The 15,435-nt window shown below is 46.1% G+C and overlaps 1 protein-coding gene across 1 annotated transcript in view; it reads left to right on the plus strand.

Moving 5' to 3' along the window:
• The window catches only part of LOC135917757 (putative ammonium transporter 2), a 29,152-nt gene that overhangs the window by 10,360 nt on the left and 3,357 nt on the right, over positions 1-15,435 (plus strand). The window contains exons 2-7 of the mRNA XM_065451351.1: positions 2,700-2,926; positions 4,402-4,724; positions 5,956-6,027; positions 10,910-10,969; positions 13,322-13,398; positions 14,919-15,235. Coding sequence (XP_065307423.1) covers positions 2,700-2,926; positions 4,402-4,724; positions 5,956-6,027; positions 10,910-10,969; positions 13,322-13,398; positions 14,919-15,235 — 1,076 coding nt within the window. The remainder of the gene's footprint in view (positions 1-2,699; positions 2,927-4,401; positions 4,725-5,955; positions 6,028-10,909; positions 10,970-13,321; positions 13,399-14,918; positions 15,236-15,435) is intronic.

Below are 15,435 nucleotides of genomic sequence, written 5' to 3' on the forward strand. Positions count from 1 at the left end.
CCCCCATCGAAACGCGGTCGCCGTGGCCGGGATACGATCCCGCGACTTCGTGCTTACCAGCCCAACACCACAGCCACTAAGCAACCACGGCGGGTATTTGGACAAATTGGAGTGTTTCTTTTTTTCAATTGTTTCTTTTGGAGCCCCCTCTCTTGGGAAATGTCACAAGGATGCTTGCCCCGCCCTTGGAGAGTTTACGATTATTTCAAAGAGGTATTCTTTTGTTTAAATTTCTTATTTCTTATGTTATTTTTTATTTCTCTGACTTATTTCTCTTACAAGATACAACGATCTTGTAAAGTCATTTTACCTCGCAAGAAGAACCTTCTCCACCCCTCACCGCAAGTTAAACAGGGCACAGGCAACCACCCTTCGCCTGTCACAGACGAATACATACCCCTCCCTCACACGCTATCACACTATATACCCCGATATCTACCCGGGCCAGACGTGCAAGGTCTGTAAAACTGAATCGGAAACACTCCCCCACATGCTATGGGAGTGCAAACACCAATACCAAGACCTTAATCCCGTGACCCTCTCATCGAGATGGCACGCCGCCCTGCGCAGCTCCCATCTCGACGACCAACTCTGGGCGACCCAGCAGGCCTACGAAGCGGCGAAGAGGCAAGACCTCGACGTCCCATCGTGGGAGGCCTAGGCCCAGCCGACTAAACTGCTGGTGCTTATTAAAGTTCACACTCTCTCTCTCTGACTTTCCCCCAAATTATTTCTGTTGTTTTCTTGGCAATACTAATCGCCTTCTTCTAAATCCATTAGAACCTTGTCCAATTCCTCATATTAGGCGTAAGCGATGAGTAGAGGGAAAACAAACAAACAAACAAACAAACAAACAAACGAACGAACGAACGAACGAACAAACAAACAAACAAACGAACGAACGAACGAACGAACGAACGAACGAACGAACGAACGAACGAACGAACGAACGAACGAACGAACGAACGAACGAACGAACGAACGAACGAACGAACGAGCTAACTAACTAACTATAACTAACTAACTATCTTTTGGGGCAGCAGCTCCCCGCTAAGTCAAATTACAGCATGTTTCAGATTTTGCTTTTCAGCAGGGCCACACGTAAGCTGTCCTTGTATTGGGGAGAGCTCTACAAATGCAAAATATTAATAAATAGACAATAATAAACATGAAACATGAGCTTCGTGCAGTGTCATTTATGAGACACGAGCCGTATGCCGCCTGCGTGCAATCTGCGCAGTCCAGTGCCGCACGTAGCGGGAAAATGTTTCGCGTAACCTTCTTCCGGGGCAACCCGCGGTGGTGGCGTCGTAAAACCAACCGCGCGGCCAACTCGGGTAATCCCCACTAAAAGGGGGATGAGAAGCAAGAGAGGGCTACGCAACGGCCACGCTAGCAGACCGTTCGTAGAAGGAAACCAGCGGCATACATGTTCGGTATACAGCCCATAAACCAGGCAGTGTAATGGGAGCTAGCGCCCACTAAGCCAATCAGGAAATTGGGTGCACAAAGGCGAAGCATTTATTCGCTGCGTACGCGTCCGGCTATTACGCGGTCATTAGCTGTCGCGAACAGCGTGCGACTTTGAAAAAACGCGCGAACAGAGAAACTAACGAAAAACCGTAAGTAAGCTTAGATTGACAGAATATTCTTTCCAAACTCTATTTTCGTTAATTTCGCGTTAGATTTCGCGCGCTTGAAGAAAAAAACGAAGGCCGAAGGTCAACTTTTTTAGTGAGACACCAACGCCATAACCACAGCGACGGTACGTCAGTGTGACGTCACGTATTTCAATATATTTCATTTTTTGTGTGTATTTGCGCCGCTGCAGTGAAAGTAAAGATTCTCTAAACTTTTACAAGTTACAATTTGGCTCATTTATAAGACAACGTATCCAATATTTATGAAGAGAAAATAAACTAGGTCCAAGCAGATGTGTACAAAATCCTCGACATCACTGCGAGCTTGAAATGTGCGGTAATCTTAAGGCGGTGGTCGCACTCCGTCTTTCAGTTTGTGTCTTTCATGGCCTATCAAGCCTCTCACGGTGGGAGTGTATTTTTGCCTTTTTTTTATTGTAGAAGGGTAATTTATTTACATAGCTTCGAATTACTTTTCCATTTAGCGTCCCCTTCACGTGCCTGGGTATAAACAAGCGGCCTGTGGCTTTGAACAGTCAGCCCTAGTAAGTAGAACTGGGCTGCTGATCGCTGGACACAACCAGTTTGAACTCCGTAGGGTCTGCTCTTCGACTACCCTAAAGCCTTGCCGACACTTAATTAGTGGTTCAGGAAAATATTGCATTCCTTCGACCATTTGCTCCGAAACTATGGGATTCTACATGCCAAAACCACGATCTGGTTATGAAGCGCACTGTAGTGGGGGACTCTGAAATAATTTGGACCACCTGGAGTTCGTTAACGTGCGCCTAAATATAAGTACACGGGTGTTTTCGCATTTCGCCCCATTCAAAAGCGGCTGCTGTGGTCGGGATTCGATCCCGCGATCTCGCTTTTAGCAGCCCAATAACACAAGGGCTCCGAAGTCGAGTGGTCTGTCTATAAACGCACACCTTTCTGGCGCAACTATTATTTGAAACAAAGATACGCCACTCCATGCTACAGTTCCCACTAACACTCTGCTGACCTAGTTCACGTGACTGTTACTTTCATATCCCTGGCTTATTATTGCTTCTGCAGGTTTCGGCCTCCTAGAGTCCGGCTGCGTGACACGCAAGAACGAGGTCAACATAATGGTGAAGAATGCGGTGGACGTGGTGTTCGGTGGTCTAGGCTACTGGATGTTCGGCTACGGCTTCAGCTTCGGCCAGGACCGCGGTACCAACCAGTTCATCGCCTTCGGAAAGTTCTTCCTCGACAGCGACGAGAAGGAGATGGGCGTCGTCTTCGCCACCTATATCTTCCAGGTGCGAAAGCATTTGCCACTGGCACGGCCGTGAACTTTTCGAGGCAGGCTATAGTAATGCCAAAGGTATCAAACGTTTCTCAAGATACTGCATAACGCCGAAGTTATCAGGTCATTGAGCCAGTTTAAGCAACACACCATTACCTCACCGCAGCTTATCCACCACAAATTTGCATGCAACACACGTGGTGAGCAATGTCGCCATTGGAGGGCACATACAGAAAATCAAGGAAATATTTGTTCGATGGACTTCATCTTCCCGAATACTGTTATGCGAGTGGGAAGGCGTGCAATGAATTAGTAGCTTTTACCACGTCACTGCGTAGCTGCCTGTTTACAACTGATAGCAGAGTGCGCGCAACAGACTTCTTTGTTACTATTAACTTGGTTTGGAAGCTGCGGAAAGGCTCTCCTGTAATTCAAAAGTAATCCATGGGTTATGTTTGTCAAGTGCACAAGCATATGGCAGCAGAAAATTATCTTGTGAAGGCGTGGGTATATATTATACACAGCGACGTAACCCCCACCGGTCCACAATTTGCTTTAGTCATATCATCGAGGTATGTAGACACACGTACGTTAAAAGATTGAGTACCAAAATAAGAGAAGGCATTCCCCATAAATAAAATGACGAGGCGAAATAACGCTGGCTGATGGGATGAATGCATAAAGATTTTTTTTGTGTCTACTTTGACTTACAAGTTGCTGATCCACCTTGTCGAAGCAGGTTTGAAATAGAAATAAGATTATTACACGAGCTCTTGGAAGCTAATATTCAAACATACAATCCGGTTCAACGTTAGAGAAAACACGGGAGGGCGTTGCGCGAGCATATTTCCCTGCGTGGCTGGTCTGGAAGTATGGTGGTAGCGCTGGCTCGTAACTGACCGCTTTCATAAAGTATTGGCACGGCTTCCGTCGACAGCCACAGTTGGAATACCTCCAATGTACGCAATCCATGCACGTGCGTGTTACATTTAGTGGGACGCTAAGTAACCGTGCTACAGTCACACTGATAGCATAAGACGCCAGCATGCCCAGAGTGTTACCTCTACCGATAACAAAGCTTTATTAAACGAGAAAATTACGTAAGCTAAGGATATGGTGGCACCGCCGCCGCAAATATACCGCACCAGCTCTCATGACGTACAACATTCCGTTTATATTTAATATATACATTCAGTGGCTGACAATTAAAGGTTAACTGCCGTCGGGCATTAACGTTAAATAAAATGCAATTCGACGAATTGTACTGGACCTTAGGAATTGTACTGGATCTTTCTGCAAAAACATCCCTGATATTTCCTCTTTCCACGGCTCTGTTGGTGCTGCTAATTCTTCCACAAATCTAGTGATATTACTACTTGCGGATCTGAGTAAGTCTAGATTGATTCTATTTTTGTTCTTAGCATCCCTTCAACATGCAGTAACCTTATACAGGATCTTATTAACCTGGACGACGTGGGTTGCACGCAGCTGTCGTTCGCCACCACGGCGACGACCATTGTGTCGGGCGCCATGGCGGAGCGGTGCAACTTCGTGGCATACTGCATCTTCTCGTTCTTCAACACGGTGGTGTTCTGCCTGCCGGCGGGCTGGGTCTGGGGACAGCACGGCTTCCTCAACAAGCTGCGCGTGGTGGACATCGCCGGATGCGCGCCGGTCCACCTGGTGGGCGGTGCCTCCTCCCTGGTGGCCGCCGCCATGCTCAAGCCCCGCCACGGTCGCTACGACCACGGCATCGAGCCGCCGCCCATGGGATCGCCCACCAACGCGCTGGTCGGCATGTTCATGCTGTGGTGAGTGTTGCGCCCGCCCGCCACGTGGTGTCGCTGCTGAAGACGACTCAAGCAGGTTAGGTGACTATTTGTCGCCGCCTCGTTTCAAAGGGGATGCTAATAAAGCATGATCATCATCATGCGCACGTGCGCGATCATGAAGACACGCTTCAAGTCGTTGAGGCGAGCTCAAGATAAATATTTATAACCGATAAATGGGTAATCGCTATAGGTAATGTTCTTATCAAACTGGCAAGCCCGGCAAGTTTGGCGGGTTGGTGACGTTGTATATATGGTGCTGGAACACTGCGAAGGACTTGTGCTTAGTAAAAAAATATGACAACCATTCCACTCTGTGAAGATGGAATGGCAGCCAAAGCTGATGACAGTCATAGCTCTCAAACGAAAGGAAAGTGCCTTCGCTGCCATTCCATCTTCACAGAATGAAATGGGGGTCATTTTTTGAGTTGCGAGTCTGGCTTCACTGCTCATTCGGAGGTGCCCGTGCCCAGCGATTATCGTTTTCGTTCAGCATCGCGGGAACGTTCTTCGTCGGTGGTCGTTTCGCGCCGGCGCCGTTTACATTATCGTTGCTCTTCTCTCCGGCGCTCCTCGTACGCATGTTGTTCTTCGGGTGTACGAACTATACGTGTTCGCCCCGTCGATAACGCAGCTGTCTTTAGCGCTGATACCTCTCCTGCTTATATACTGCGATAACCTTGACGTCACGCTATTGATCACGGCGAGCGTTCTAATCTGTCCGTATTTTGAAATCTGCGCCGCCGCACTGAACCCATACGCGTTTGTTAGGAATCGCTAAGTCCGTTTCTGTTGCCAGACGCCGAAAAACTACGGAAGGTTAATCATATACAGCTTTCGCTGTAAAATGGACCTAACAAGCACACCACTTGTTACACTCATTTCTTCAATAAGCCCAAGCCCTTCTTTAAGATTTTTAGTCGCGCCAGTCGCCAATTTGCGTAGAAGAAGAAAAACAAAAAACATGGCATTGGCCTGTAGAGATTTTAACGTGCGTAAAAATTTCGAATGCGCAAGTGCTTGTGCGTTTGTGTGCACGCCTGTGATAGAGGGGTATCAGTGGCTTCTACAGTTCTCATAGTGCTCTCATATGAATGTTTGTTGCAGCATGAGGACATCAGAAACGTTCTGTGCTAGTTGCTGTCACTCTTTCTTTCTGTTTGGCGCAACGTAGCAAACGTTTGCCTCGCCTCCCCCTTTTTTTTGCTTGTAGGTGGGGCTGGCTGGGCTTCAACTGTGGGAGTACCTTCGGGGTCTCCGGTCACAAATGGAAGTACGCTGCGAGGTAAGAGGCGCTTGTATCTTTCGTTTGGTTGCTCTTATTTTCGACAAAGGTTGTAAAAGCTCGCACTACAAAGGAATGCGCACTGCACAATTTTATGATAAAGATCATGCAATCAGCTCAAGCCAAACGAAATCCATGATGGGCTTCAGATAATGCTTTCCCTCGAAATGCAGCTCCAATCAGTTGCCGTTATGGTCGCTGTGCTTGCACAGCTATACCTCGCCTCACCAATTGTGTGCAGTGCTGTGAGAGCTACATGGCTCGAGTTAGCCAATCAGTAAGAGCCGACACGCGTCACGTGTCGGCTTTGCTTTGTGAGAAGGCCGGTTGTCTCGCTCATTATGCGCCCAGTGATTTTTCCGTAAAGCTTCCATACAGGAATGGGAAACACATTACCTATTACTGCTGCCCTCCGTAACGTGAAAACCGTGTAGGTAACAAAGATAATGATTAATAATAATAGTCAGCGTCGCCAAAAAGTGATCAGAGGCGGACCAATGGAGAAGCCCTTCTTCTGGTTCTCTCTATTAATTGGCTTATATGACTCGTAGCTTTCGCTAAACTGTTGGCGAGACGACGAATAGATTATTTTTTGTCAAAAAATTGAAATTTAGCATTTTACGTGCCACATCCACGATCTAAGTATGAGGCATGTCGTATAGTGAGGGGCGCCAGATTAACTAGGACCACCTGGGTTTTTTTTTACCGCGCTTCTGAATTTAAGTACACGAGCGTTTTTCTATTTCGCCCTCCATCGAAATGCGGCCGCCGCGGCCGAGATCAGACCTGCGACCTCGAGCTCAGAAGCGCAATGCCATTGTAGCGACTGTCCGTCCCTTCGTTGTCCCCTAACAAACTTCGAGAAAAGCATCCCTGTGGCTGGATTCCAGTGAAGTCACCCCAAAACAAAAAATGGGCGGCGAGATTAGCCATAGTCCAAGTGGTCGTAATGAATTATGTAAGAGTTTTCTTTGTCGATGAAATCGGCCGCACGAGAGAAAGAAATGCTCACTAGATTCAGGTGCATTGCAGAAAGAACATAGCGGGGACACAGCGAGACTAGACCTGTGTAACTAAAAATTTAGAGGTGGTCCAAGACATACACATTTTGTGAAGGAAGCTTCCAATTGTCATGAAGGACACCAATCATTCATCAGCCCATTCCCTCCCCGTCCCTTTTTTTCCAGTGACGAGTACTAGGCCAGAAAAAGTTATAGCTCAGGTCGCCCTCTCCGCCTTTCTGTAAATAAATTTCTCTCTCTCTAGCCGCGGCGACATAAACTGATGTCGGCAAAACAGATATGACAGGGCAATTGAGGACGAACCAAGAGAAGGAGAGAAAATGCCTACGCCATCCTTTTCGTCTGACAGCGAAGCATCAGTGGCTATTATATTGCTTCTTTACAGATGAGAAAGGTAGTCTTGTAATTTGTCATTTAAATATTGGAATGGAAAAGTTTAGCATTTGATGGGAAAATATCGTCAAATTTAATCTGGAACCTTTTTTTGGATTGACTTCGTGGTGAATACATTGAATTTGCACATTCATCGTTATTACCTGTGCCTATACGAATATGATCTGAGGGGTGTGTAGTATCGATGAATGATAACTGTAAAATATACTTAGTTCATCAATGAAAACATACATTGATCTTCTTTGAGGAGAATAATTAATTTTAGGCATGTTCGACCGGTAAGAATCTTGAATCTGCTTTTTAAACGTGGTATTCGCACTTCCATCTACAGAACGGTGCTTGCAACAAACTTAGGGAGTCCAAGGCGCAATCGCAGAGCTTCCCAATATAACAGTATCAGAAGCTGAATTTTATAATCTGGGCTGCCGGAAAACAAGACGCACCCAAATTCCATGATGGGTCGGACATACATTTTATATATCATAATTAATGTACGTCTTCGCACCCCATATCGTCGGTTACTGATATTACGCAACCATCTCACGGCACGATTTGCCTTAGACGCGACTTTATCAATGTGGCTTTTCCCGTTTAGTGTCCCATCATAAGTGATGCCAAGGTATTTAAGAGCATCCACCTGGTGAATGAACGCTTGACCATACACGAGTGAAATGCGAACGGGAACATTTAAAGGAAAGAGAAGTGCACTTTCACTGACGTTCAGTGACATACGTGTGTTCTTAAACCAAATGTCAAGAGTACAAAAGTAATCTTGTAACAATTGATAAAGTGAATGTAATCGTCATTCGATCCAAAAAAAGCGATGTCATTGGCATAAACGTTTACGTGAATGTTCGGGAGCAGAGGGATGGCGCTTAAAGTATATTAAACAGGAGAAAACATTGACCCTTGTGTAATCCGCGTTTCTCCTTATACCTACACGATGAACATCGGCTTTGAAAACAGTAGAATTCTCTGTCCCCTAAAAATTGCGAAAGCCATGCCGTGATGTATCTCGAAAACCTGTAATTCTCTAGTTGCTTTATCAGTATGACATGTTCAACGGAATCATAAACTTTAGCTAGATCTAGGGTCGCTAATGCTGAATATTCCCTTCGGCGACCAGCAAGTTGTTTGCGACTCTCTAAGTATTCGCGCGCACACCTTATCGCGCAACCAGATCTACAGGCAATTTGAGTGGAGCTAAGTATTAAGTTTTCAGAAATATAGGTCGTCATTCGGCAATTCAATATCATTTCTATTAGCTTAAGCAAACCGAATCTGAGCGAAATTGATCGAATACTATCTAAATAATATCCACCTCCCTGTATCTTTAAGTATCGAAATTACCTTAGCAAGTTTCCAAACTGAAGGTATCCAGGCAATTTGTAAAGAGTAATTTACCATATCCAGACTTTCTTGCGGGGACAGCTCATACAGATTCTTTATCATGGCTTTGGTAACTCCTTCTGGACCTGGCACTGAAGAAGGCAGAGAGTGAATAACATCCGCCAGTTCTTGGAATGTGACTTCCCTAAATTCCTCTAGCGCTAGTGGTTTAAATAGGTACGGTGGAACGATTGAAGAGAACCTGTCATCTAGTCCCTTTGCAATATTTTCTACGTTGCAATATTCGGTGTCATTACTTCTTCTTCATCTTCACCTCTCTGCCTGGAAATAGCACCTATAGCCTACAGTGTACAGCGGTCCTGGAAGTACGTGTAATGCGACTTCGTCTCCTTAAAACGAATAAAAGAATTACGGCAAAATCGTAATTGTACCCTACACAAATTAAGTAGGCTTCCCTTGCCTATAATATTTATCTTATGGCCACGTTCCAACTTCCAATTTCTTCTTTTTTCTATGCCGTCACGCGGCATGCATACCCTGAGCTCGCAACCAGCACGCGCCACGACGTGGGCTGTTCGGGAAGGCTTTCCTTAGGTTCAGCGGCTCTCAGGGCCCCACGTAGCTCCGCCGTGTCACGCGTCCAATCCGAACAACGAGTGAGCCCCACCAGGCCCTGACAGCCAGTAGCACAACGATTGAACGAGCCGAGACTCCGCCATGACCAACGCGCCAGAAGCCATCCCTCCGCTGGAAACCCAGATGACCAAGGACATCGGAGATCTGGCCACGTCGCCCATCAAGGACGAGCAAGGTGACTCTAGGGACGCCGCCGTGCCTGGCGGCGGTCATATCGAAGGCCAGGCCCGCGGCAAGACTATCAAACCGCCGCGTCTGGCGTCCGGCGAACTGAAGAAGGGCGAGGTCGACGGAACCGCGGACAAGAAGGCGACAGCGCCCGGAGGAGGAGCCAACCAGGCCGGCGGCCAAAAACCTGACGCCGTCGAGAGCGAGGACATGGTGAACGAGAGCTCGAGCGACGAGGGTGAGCTAGACGACGAGGAAGAGGACTCGTCCGACTACTCCGACGAGGCTACCGATTCGGACGACAGCGACGTCGAGGGGGCTAGCCAGGATGACTGACGCCGCGGCCTCTCCGCTTCCCGCCCACCGTGCCACCGCGACCGCCCTACGTTCGACTCGGACCACAACCGAACTGCAACCTCCCACGCCCCGTGAGAGTGAGAATAAAGATTCTTCCAGTTGTCTTTCGTTGCGCCTGTCTTTTTCTTCCCCATCCTGCGCGGCCCTCTGCTGTCGCTTTTGCTGAGAAATTATTTCCTGTGACGAAAAGGTGGTGATAGGTATATGCTCGCGGAGGGATCCTAAAAGGCACCCATCAAAGTATTATTGCAACCTCGTTTGCAGCCGAAGCTCTTCTCCATCCGGTCGCAATCGGATAGAGGTAGAGCGACTCGCCCAGACGTTGTACCAGTGGACGTACGACTGAGTAGTCCTGTGACTAAGGAAAATAAGTTCTACGAATCCACAATGCCCGATAAAGGCGTGACGTGGCTGCGAGATTTTGTTCCTTTATGGAGAGATCCCTGGGTGGCACACAATGTGTGGATCTCTCTCTGCTGTGAATGTCCCTGTAGTGTCCATGCGCCACGATTTCCACGGGTGCTAAATTGCAGAGCTGATTCACATTAACAGTGGTCGCACACGCGGGTTATGCTACGTGATCGAGAAAAGACTAAGTCATGACTTATGACGGCTTAGACACCGATAGTCACATTCTAATCCACTAGTGTTGTTGATAATGGGGGACATATGATTTCAGGCATGAAATATTGCCTTCACGAGTGCTGCCTGTGCTCGGTTGTTTCTGCATATGTTCATCATGAAGGCATGTCAAACACAATTACTGCCTGCGGCGTCGGTGGTGAGGGAGTAACGAGGTTATCATGCGGAGCGTATTTCATGTCATCGCTGTTATATTTTTTCCGGCACATCGCTTATAGCAGCAGTGGTTGTACGATTGTCCGACAGTTGTTGTTGTTGTCCTGAATGTCAACAAGGGGTACAAAGATAATTTCGTTATTTTTTATCTTGCACAGGTCGGCCATAGTGACAATAAATTCCTCGGTAGGAGGCGGGATCACCGCGCTGGTTTTCAGGTACGAACTTTGTTTCGTTCGGAACTTGTTTGTGGCCTTTGTCATGATTTAGCTACCTCGAGAACAATCATTACTTGCCAGCCGGTATTTTTTCTTTGCCCGTTCACATCACTAATATTGGCTACTAACTTAAAATAAACGCCAAAATTTTTCACATAACTGTGGGTTGGGGTAGAAGAAGACAAAGAAAGTAGGTGGGCCATTTTCTGCAGGATAAGTTGAAAAGGTACGATAAGTTGAAGGCGACAACAACAAGTTGAAAAGGAATCAACATCAACAAATTACAAAGAGAAAACGATGAGAGAGAGAGAGAGAGATTGAAAGGATTTTGAAGAGGTTTGCCTGGCGGCGTGTCTAGCAAGCCACGCCAGCACTACTCTTACATTCAGAATCACCACACCCGAGCAGTGGGAGGCCATGTTGCTCAGCGAATGCCCGCATGATTAAATCTGGATAGTCCGGCTGGCCGACGATGCCACCAACAATCAAGGTCTGGCCACCGCCTGAGGAAACGAGGCTCCGGTGGGGCTAGTCTCCCGGCCCCCCGCCTCCCTTGACCCCAGCAAGGACTTCGAACTAAGTTTCTCTCTCTCTCTCTCTCTCTCTCTCTCTCTCTCACTCACTCTCCAGATGGGTAGAATGAAAAATGAAATGGTGAATTATTTACAGGGCAAAACGCCAAGAATAGTTCTTATGCTCACGAAACTCCCACGAGTATCTCGTTTAAAAAATGAAAAATTACTTCTCGTGTTGCTTTCCTTAGCACCCCATGGGTACCCTATAGTCTCGTAGTAGTAATATTTTTGTTGTAAACGTTCTAAAAGAAAAAAAAGAGAGAGAAAAAGGGCTTGTCGTTGAGGCAGTCATGACGATGTGATAATTGCAAGGAGAGCTCTCAGCAGATATTACCCCATCTGAGTTAAAGTATAAGAATTATGGGTCTTTATTGGCAAGTTTACTTGCCCAGTAGTGAGATATTAACGCTAATTTCACAGGATCAGTTTGTGTACGCACAACATCTATTGTAGTCTGTACATTCAAGGAAGAAAAAGAGCTCACCGCCTCCAAGACACCCTAAAAGGCTTTTCTAGGATATATGACATAAAATCATGAAGAAATTATGGATATACTCGCACACTTTTGCGTTCTGCTATCTAAATATGGTAGCCACATTCAAAAGTCAATTTTTTTTCACAAAATTTTTTTTTTACGTTTCAGTCCAGACATTCAGCAACATGTTGCCAAACAATCGTCTTCCTATCCTCATTAGTTTGGGAGTTACATTGAGTTTTCCAACCCATACTCTCGTATTGCAAAACCGAAAATCAGTTCTATTTCTTTTATATAAATATTATTCAAAATACTTTTTTTTCCTTTCATGTTGTCGCCGAGCAGCCACACGAACAAACCGAGACTGTAGTGCATCTCATGGGGTCTCCAGCTATGAATCTGGTGCATTTTAGACCTTTGTGCAGTTTTTGACATCTTTCACATGGTTTGAAGATTTTTTTTGATTATTTGTTTATTGACAAAAAAACTACGCTCAAGAGCGGTTTGTCTTGGTGCCTAGGCAAAAGGCGGCACCTTTTTCTCAAGACAACATTTTGCTTCACCTCATGTTACGCAAACTTTGATAACATTTTTTTAATCAACGTTTAGACATTAAAATTCGCACACTCCTTCTTAACAAGAGATGCGTGCAACAAACTAGAACAAATGAAATTGATACAATGTCTTTTGCATTTACAGCTCATTTTGCAAATAAGTTGGTCAAAATTGGGATTTTTTTTTCACTTTGCTTAGTTTTTCGAACCCTACTTTCTTTATATTTATCACATTGCATGTATCCTAGTTCCTTGCACAGGTCTCCTACTCAGCTGCATAAATGCCAAAGCTTTACTCATTTCAGCGATTCATCATTTACTTATCCTTGCTGGCGCGACTAGCACTTTCACCACATGAGAAAATTTATATGCCAGAAAGTTAAATGAACCATTTGCTGCAATTTAAACAGTTGAATAAGCTAAATAAGGCACGCTTATTCAGGAAAAAGTTTCTTGAATCCTGGCTCTTGATTTACACAGAAGAATCTTTCTGTGGCCTACCACATTAAAGCACATAATCATCTGCACGGAACATATTCTTAAACTATATTTAACGCAAGAAACTATGTTTGGTCACAGTATGCTTCCTGCGCTCGACTCGCGTAGAAAAGAAAAACATGTATTTTCTTGTGATAGTTTGGTCCAGTATGCAAGGTTGTGGAAACAGCTGCTATTTTTGTTTAGGGGTTTCTGGCGTCTCATGCTTTCTGTGAAAGTGCTTGCATTTCTTTATATTTTGTGCATCCAGTTACGCGGTGAACAGCCGGAAGTTCTCTGTGATCAAGCTCATCAACGGAATTCTCGCTTCTCTCGTAGCCATCACAGGTAAGCCCTGAACAATATTCCTGATGGTGGCTGTAAAAATATTTGCTACATGATAAGTTGTTTGCGCTATAAGTAAGATACAGTACGCTTGTTCGCTTTTTTCGATTACACTCCCATCGACGTTGCCTCAGGGGAAAACGTCCAGCACGTCTGTCGCGATTACTTTTGTTGCGATAACTTGGAGACTACACGATGCAGTATACCAAGCATATGGATGTCAAATCGCATGAGACTTCTACAATATGGCTTAAATTTAAGTGGGTTTGGCTCAAATTGTTTGACTCATATCAAACACCAAAATAATGCCTCCTTGTCGTAACTGTAAAAATTCACAAGACAGAAGAGCTGTGATGTGTTTTCACTTTTGCACGTGCAGCGCTGTTTCCTAATGTCGTCTTTACGCAGGAAAGCACAGTACACGCATAAAAAAAATAACGCGTAATGTTTAATGAAGGAGCAGACACAATTTAAGTAATGTTCTAACGCGAAGATTTATTTACCTTAACTGGAAACATTGCATGTCTACAATCATCATTCCCATACATGTATAGAAATGTTTTCTTCAACTGTGCAACAGAAGACCGGACCCGTATTCGGAGAAACTTTCTAACGCTAAAACGCAAATGCCAGTAATGTTGGACATATTATTAGTGAAGGAGGTCGACCAGTGGGAAAAGAACATTTAGGAACAAGAAGCTTGGCGAATTCGACCTTTGGGGCCGAAATGACGAGCCTTGTTGTCAATTTGTTGGAGAGCACAAGCACAAGGCCCGTATATTCACACATGCTGCCGTTTTGATTCATGCTTTTGAGCACGCACCACTACTTCTTGCTATGCCAATATTATTGCTCTAAATCTATTCAGAATGACACATGACAGGCGATCGTGGTGACGAACGTTATTAGCGAACGCGGCCGGTCAGTGACACTGAGCGCTTACGAAAGAACTTGAAGCTTTGTGTAGGAGCGTAATTCACAAAGCTTTTTGGCGTCCCTCCTATGCACAACGGTCGGGAAAGGGACGTTATCTCTGTCGAGGAGTAGATTATTTTATTTCACTTACAACACCGGTAAGCCCGTACGGGCTGTTACAGGGCGAAACCACACAGATACAACAAAAAATACGGTCTACTATCAATCAAAATGCAAATACAATCACAAGATAGCAGAGAATGCAACTCAGGAAAAAATACTATTCTAAATGTTCTTGAAAAGATGCCAAAGATGTCCGTGAGAACTTGCGCACCAAGTCTATTCCATTACGTTAGTGGGAACAAGGAATGAATATTTGTGCGCATCAACTCGTGAGTTACATGGTAAAGAAAAACACGACAATGATTGTTCCGAGTAGAAATTCTTACAGGTGAGAAACAGATACGACGAGAAGTCCAAACTTTCTCAAACGAAGCACTCCATTGTTTTTGAAAACCATGCTAGTGCGCCTTTGAGCCCCACTCGCGTTCTCGAAACCACAACGACAATTCCGAACAACAACAACAAAAAAAATGATCGACGCACAGCCGGCTGCGCCCTGTACCACCCGTGGGAAGCCGTGGTGGTGGGATCGGTGGGCTCCCTGCTGGCCAACGTGGGCATGCCGCTGCTGGACTGGCTGCGCGTGGACGACCCCGTGGGTGCCATCGCGGTGCACGGTCTCAGCTCCGTGTGGGGCATGCTGGCCGTCGGTCTGTTCGTCGAGCGAGACACGCTGCTGCGCCTGAGCCGAGGAGGCGCCGGCGTGTTCCGCGGCGGCGGCTTCTACTTGCTCGGGGTCCAGGCGGTCGCCGTGGTCGCCATCACCGTGTGGAGCTGCGCGGCCACGTTCGTCATCCTCTGGGTGAGCCAATCGTCGGGGAGAACTCACGCTCTTGGGGAGCGGCGGATGCATTTTGTGAGCACTGCGTTGTTTCGCTCCTTATCCTTTTTCTCTCTCTCTCGCCCTCTTTCTCTCCAGAAGGGACACTAAAGACAAACGGTAAAGCAGTTAGAATTATTCGCAGAAGAGGTTGGTTACTGGAAGAGAAGACGGTCAAAGTT

The sequence above is a fragment of the Dermacentor albipictus genome, chromosome 4 (assembly GCF_038994185.2).
Source record: "Dermacentor albipictus isolate Rhodes 1998 colony chromosome 4, USDA_Dalb.pri_finalv2, whole genome shotgun sequence".
NCBI classification, from domain to species: domain Eukaryota; kingdom Metazoa; phylum Arthropoda; class Arachnida; order Ixodida; family Ixodidae; genus Dermacentor; species Dermacentor albipictus.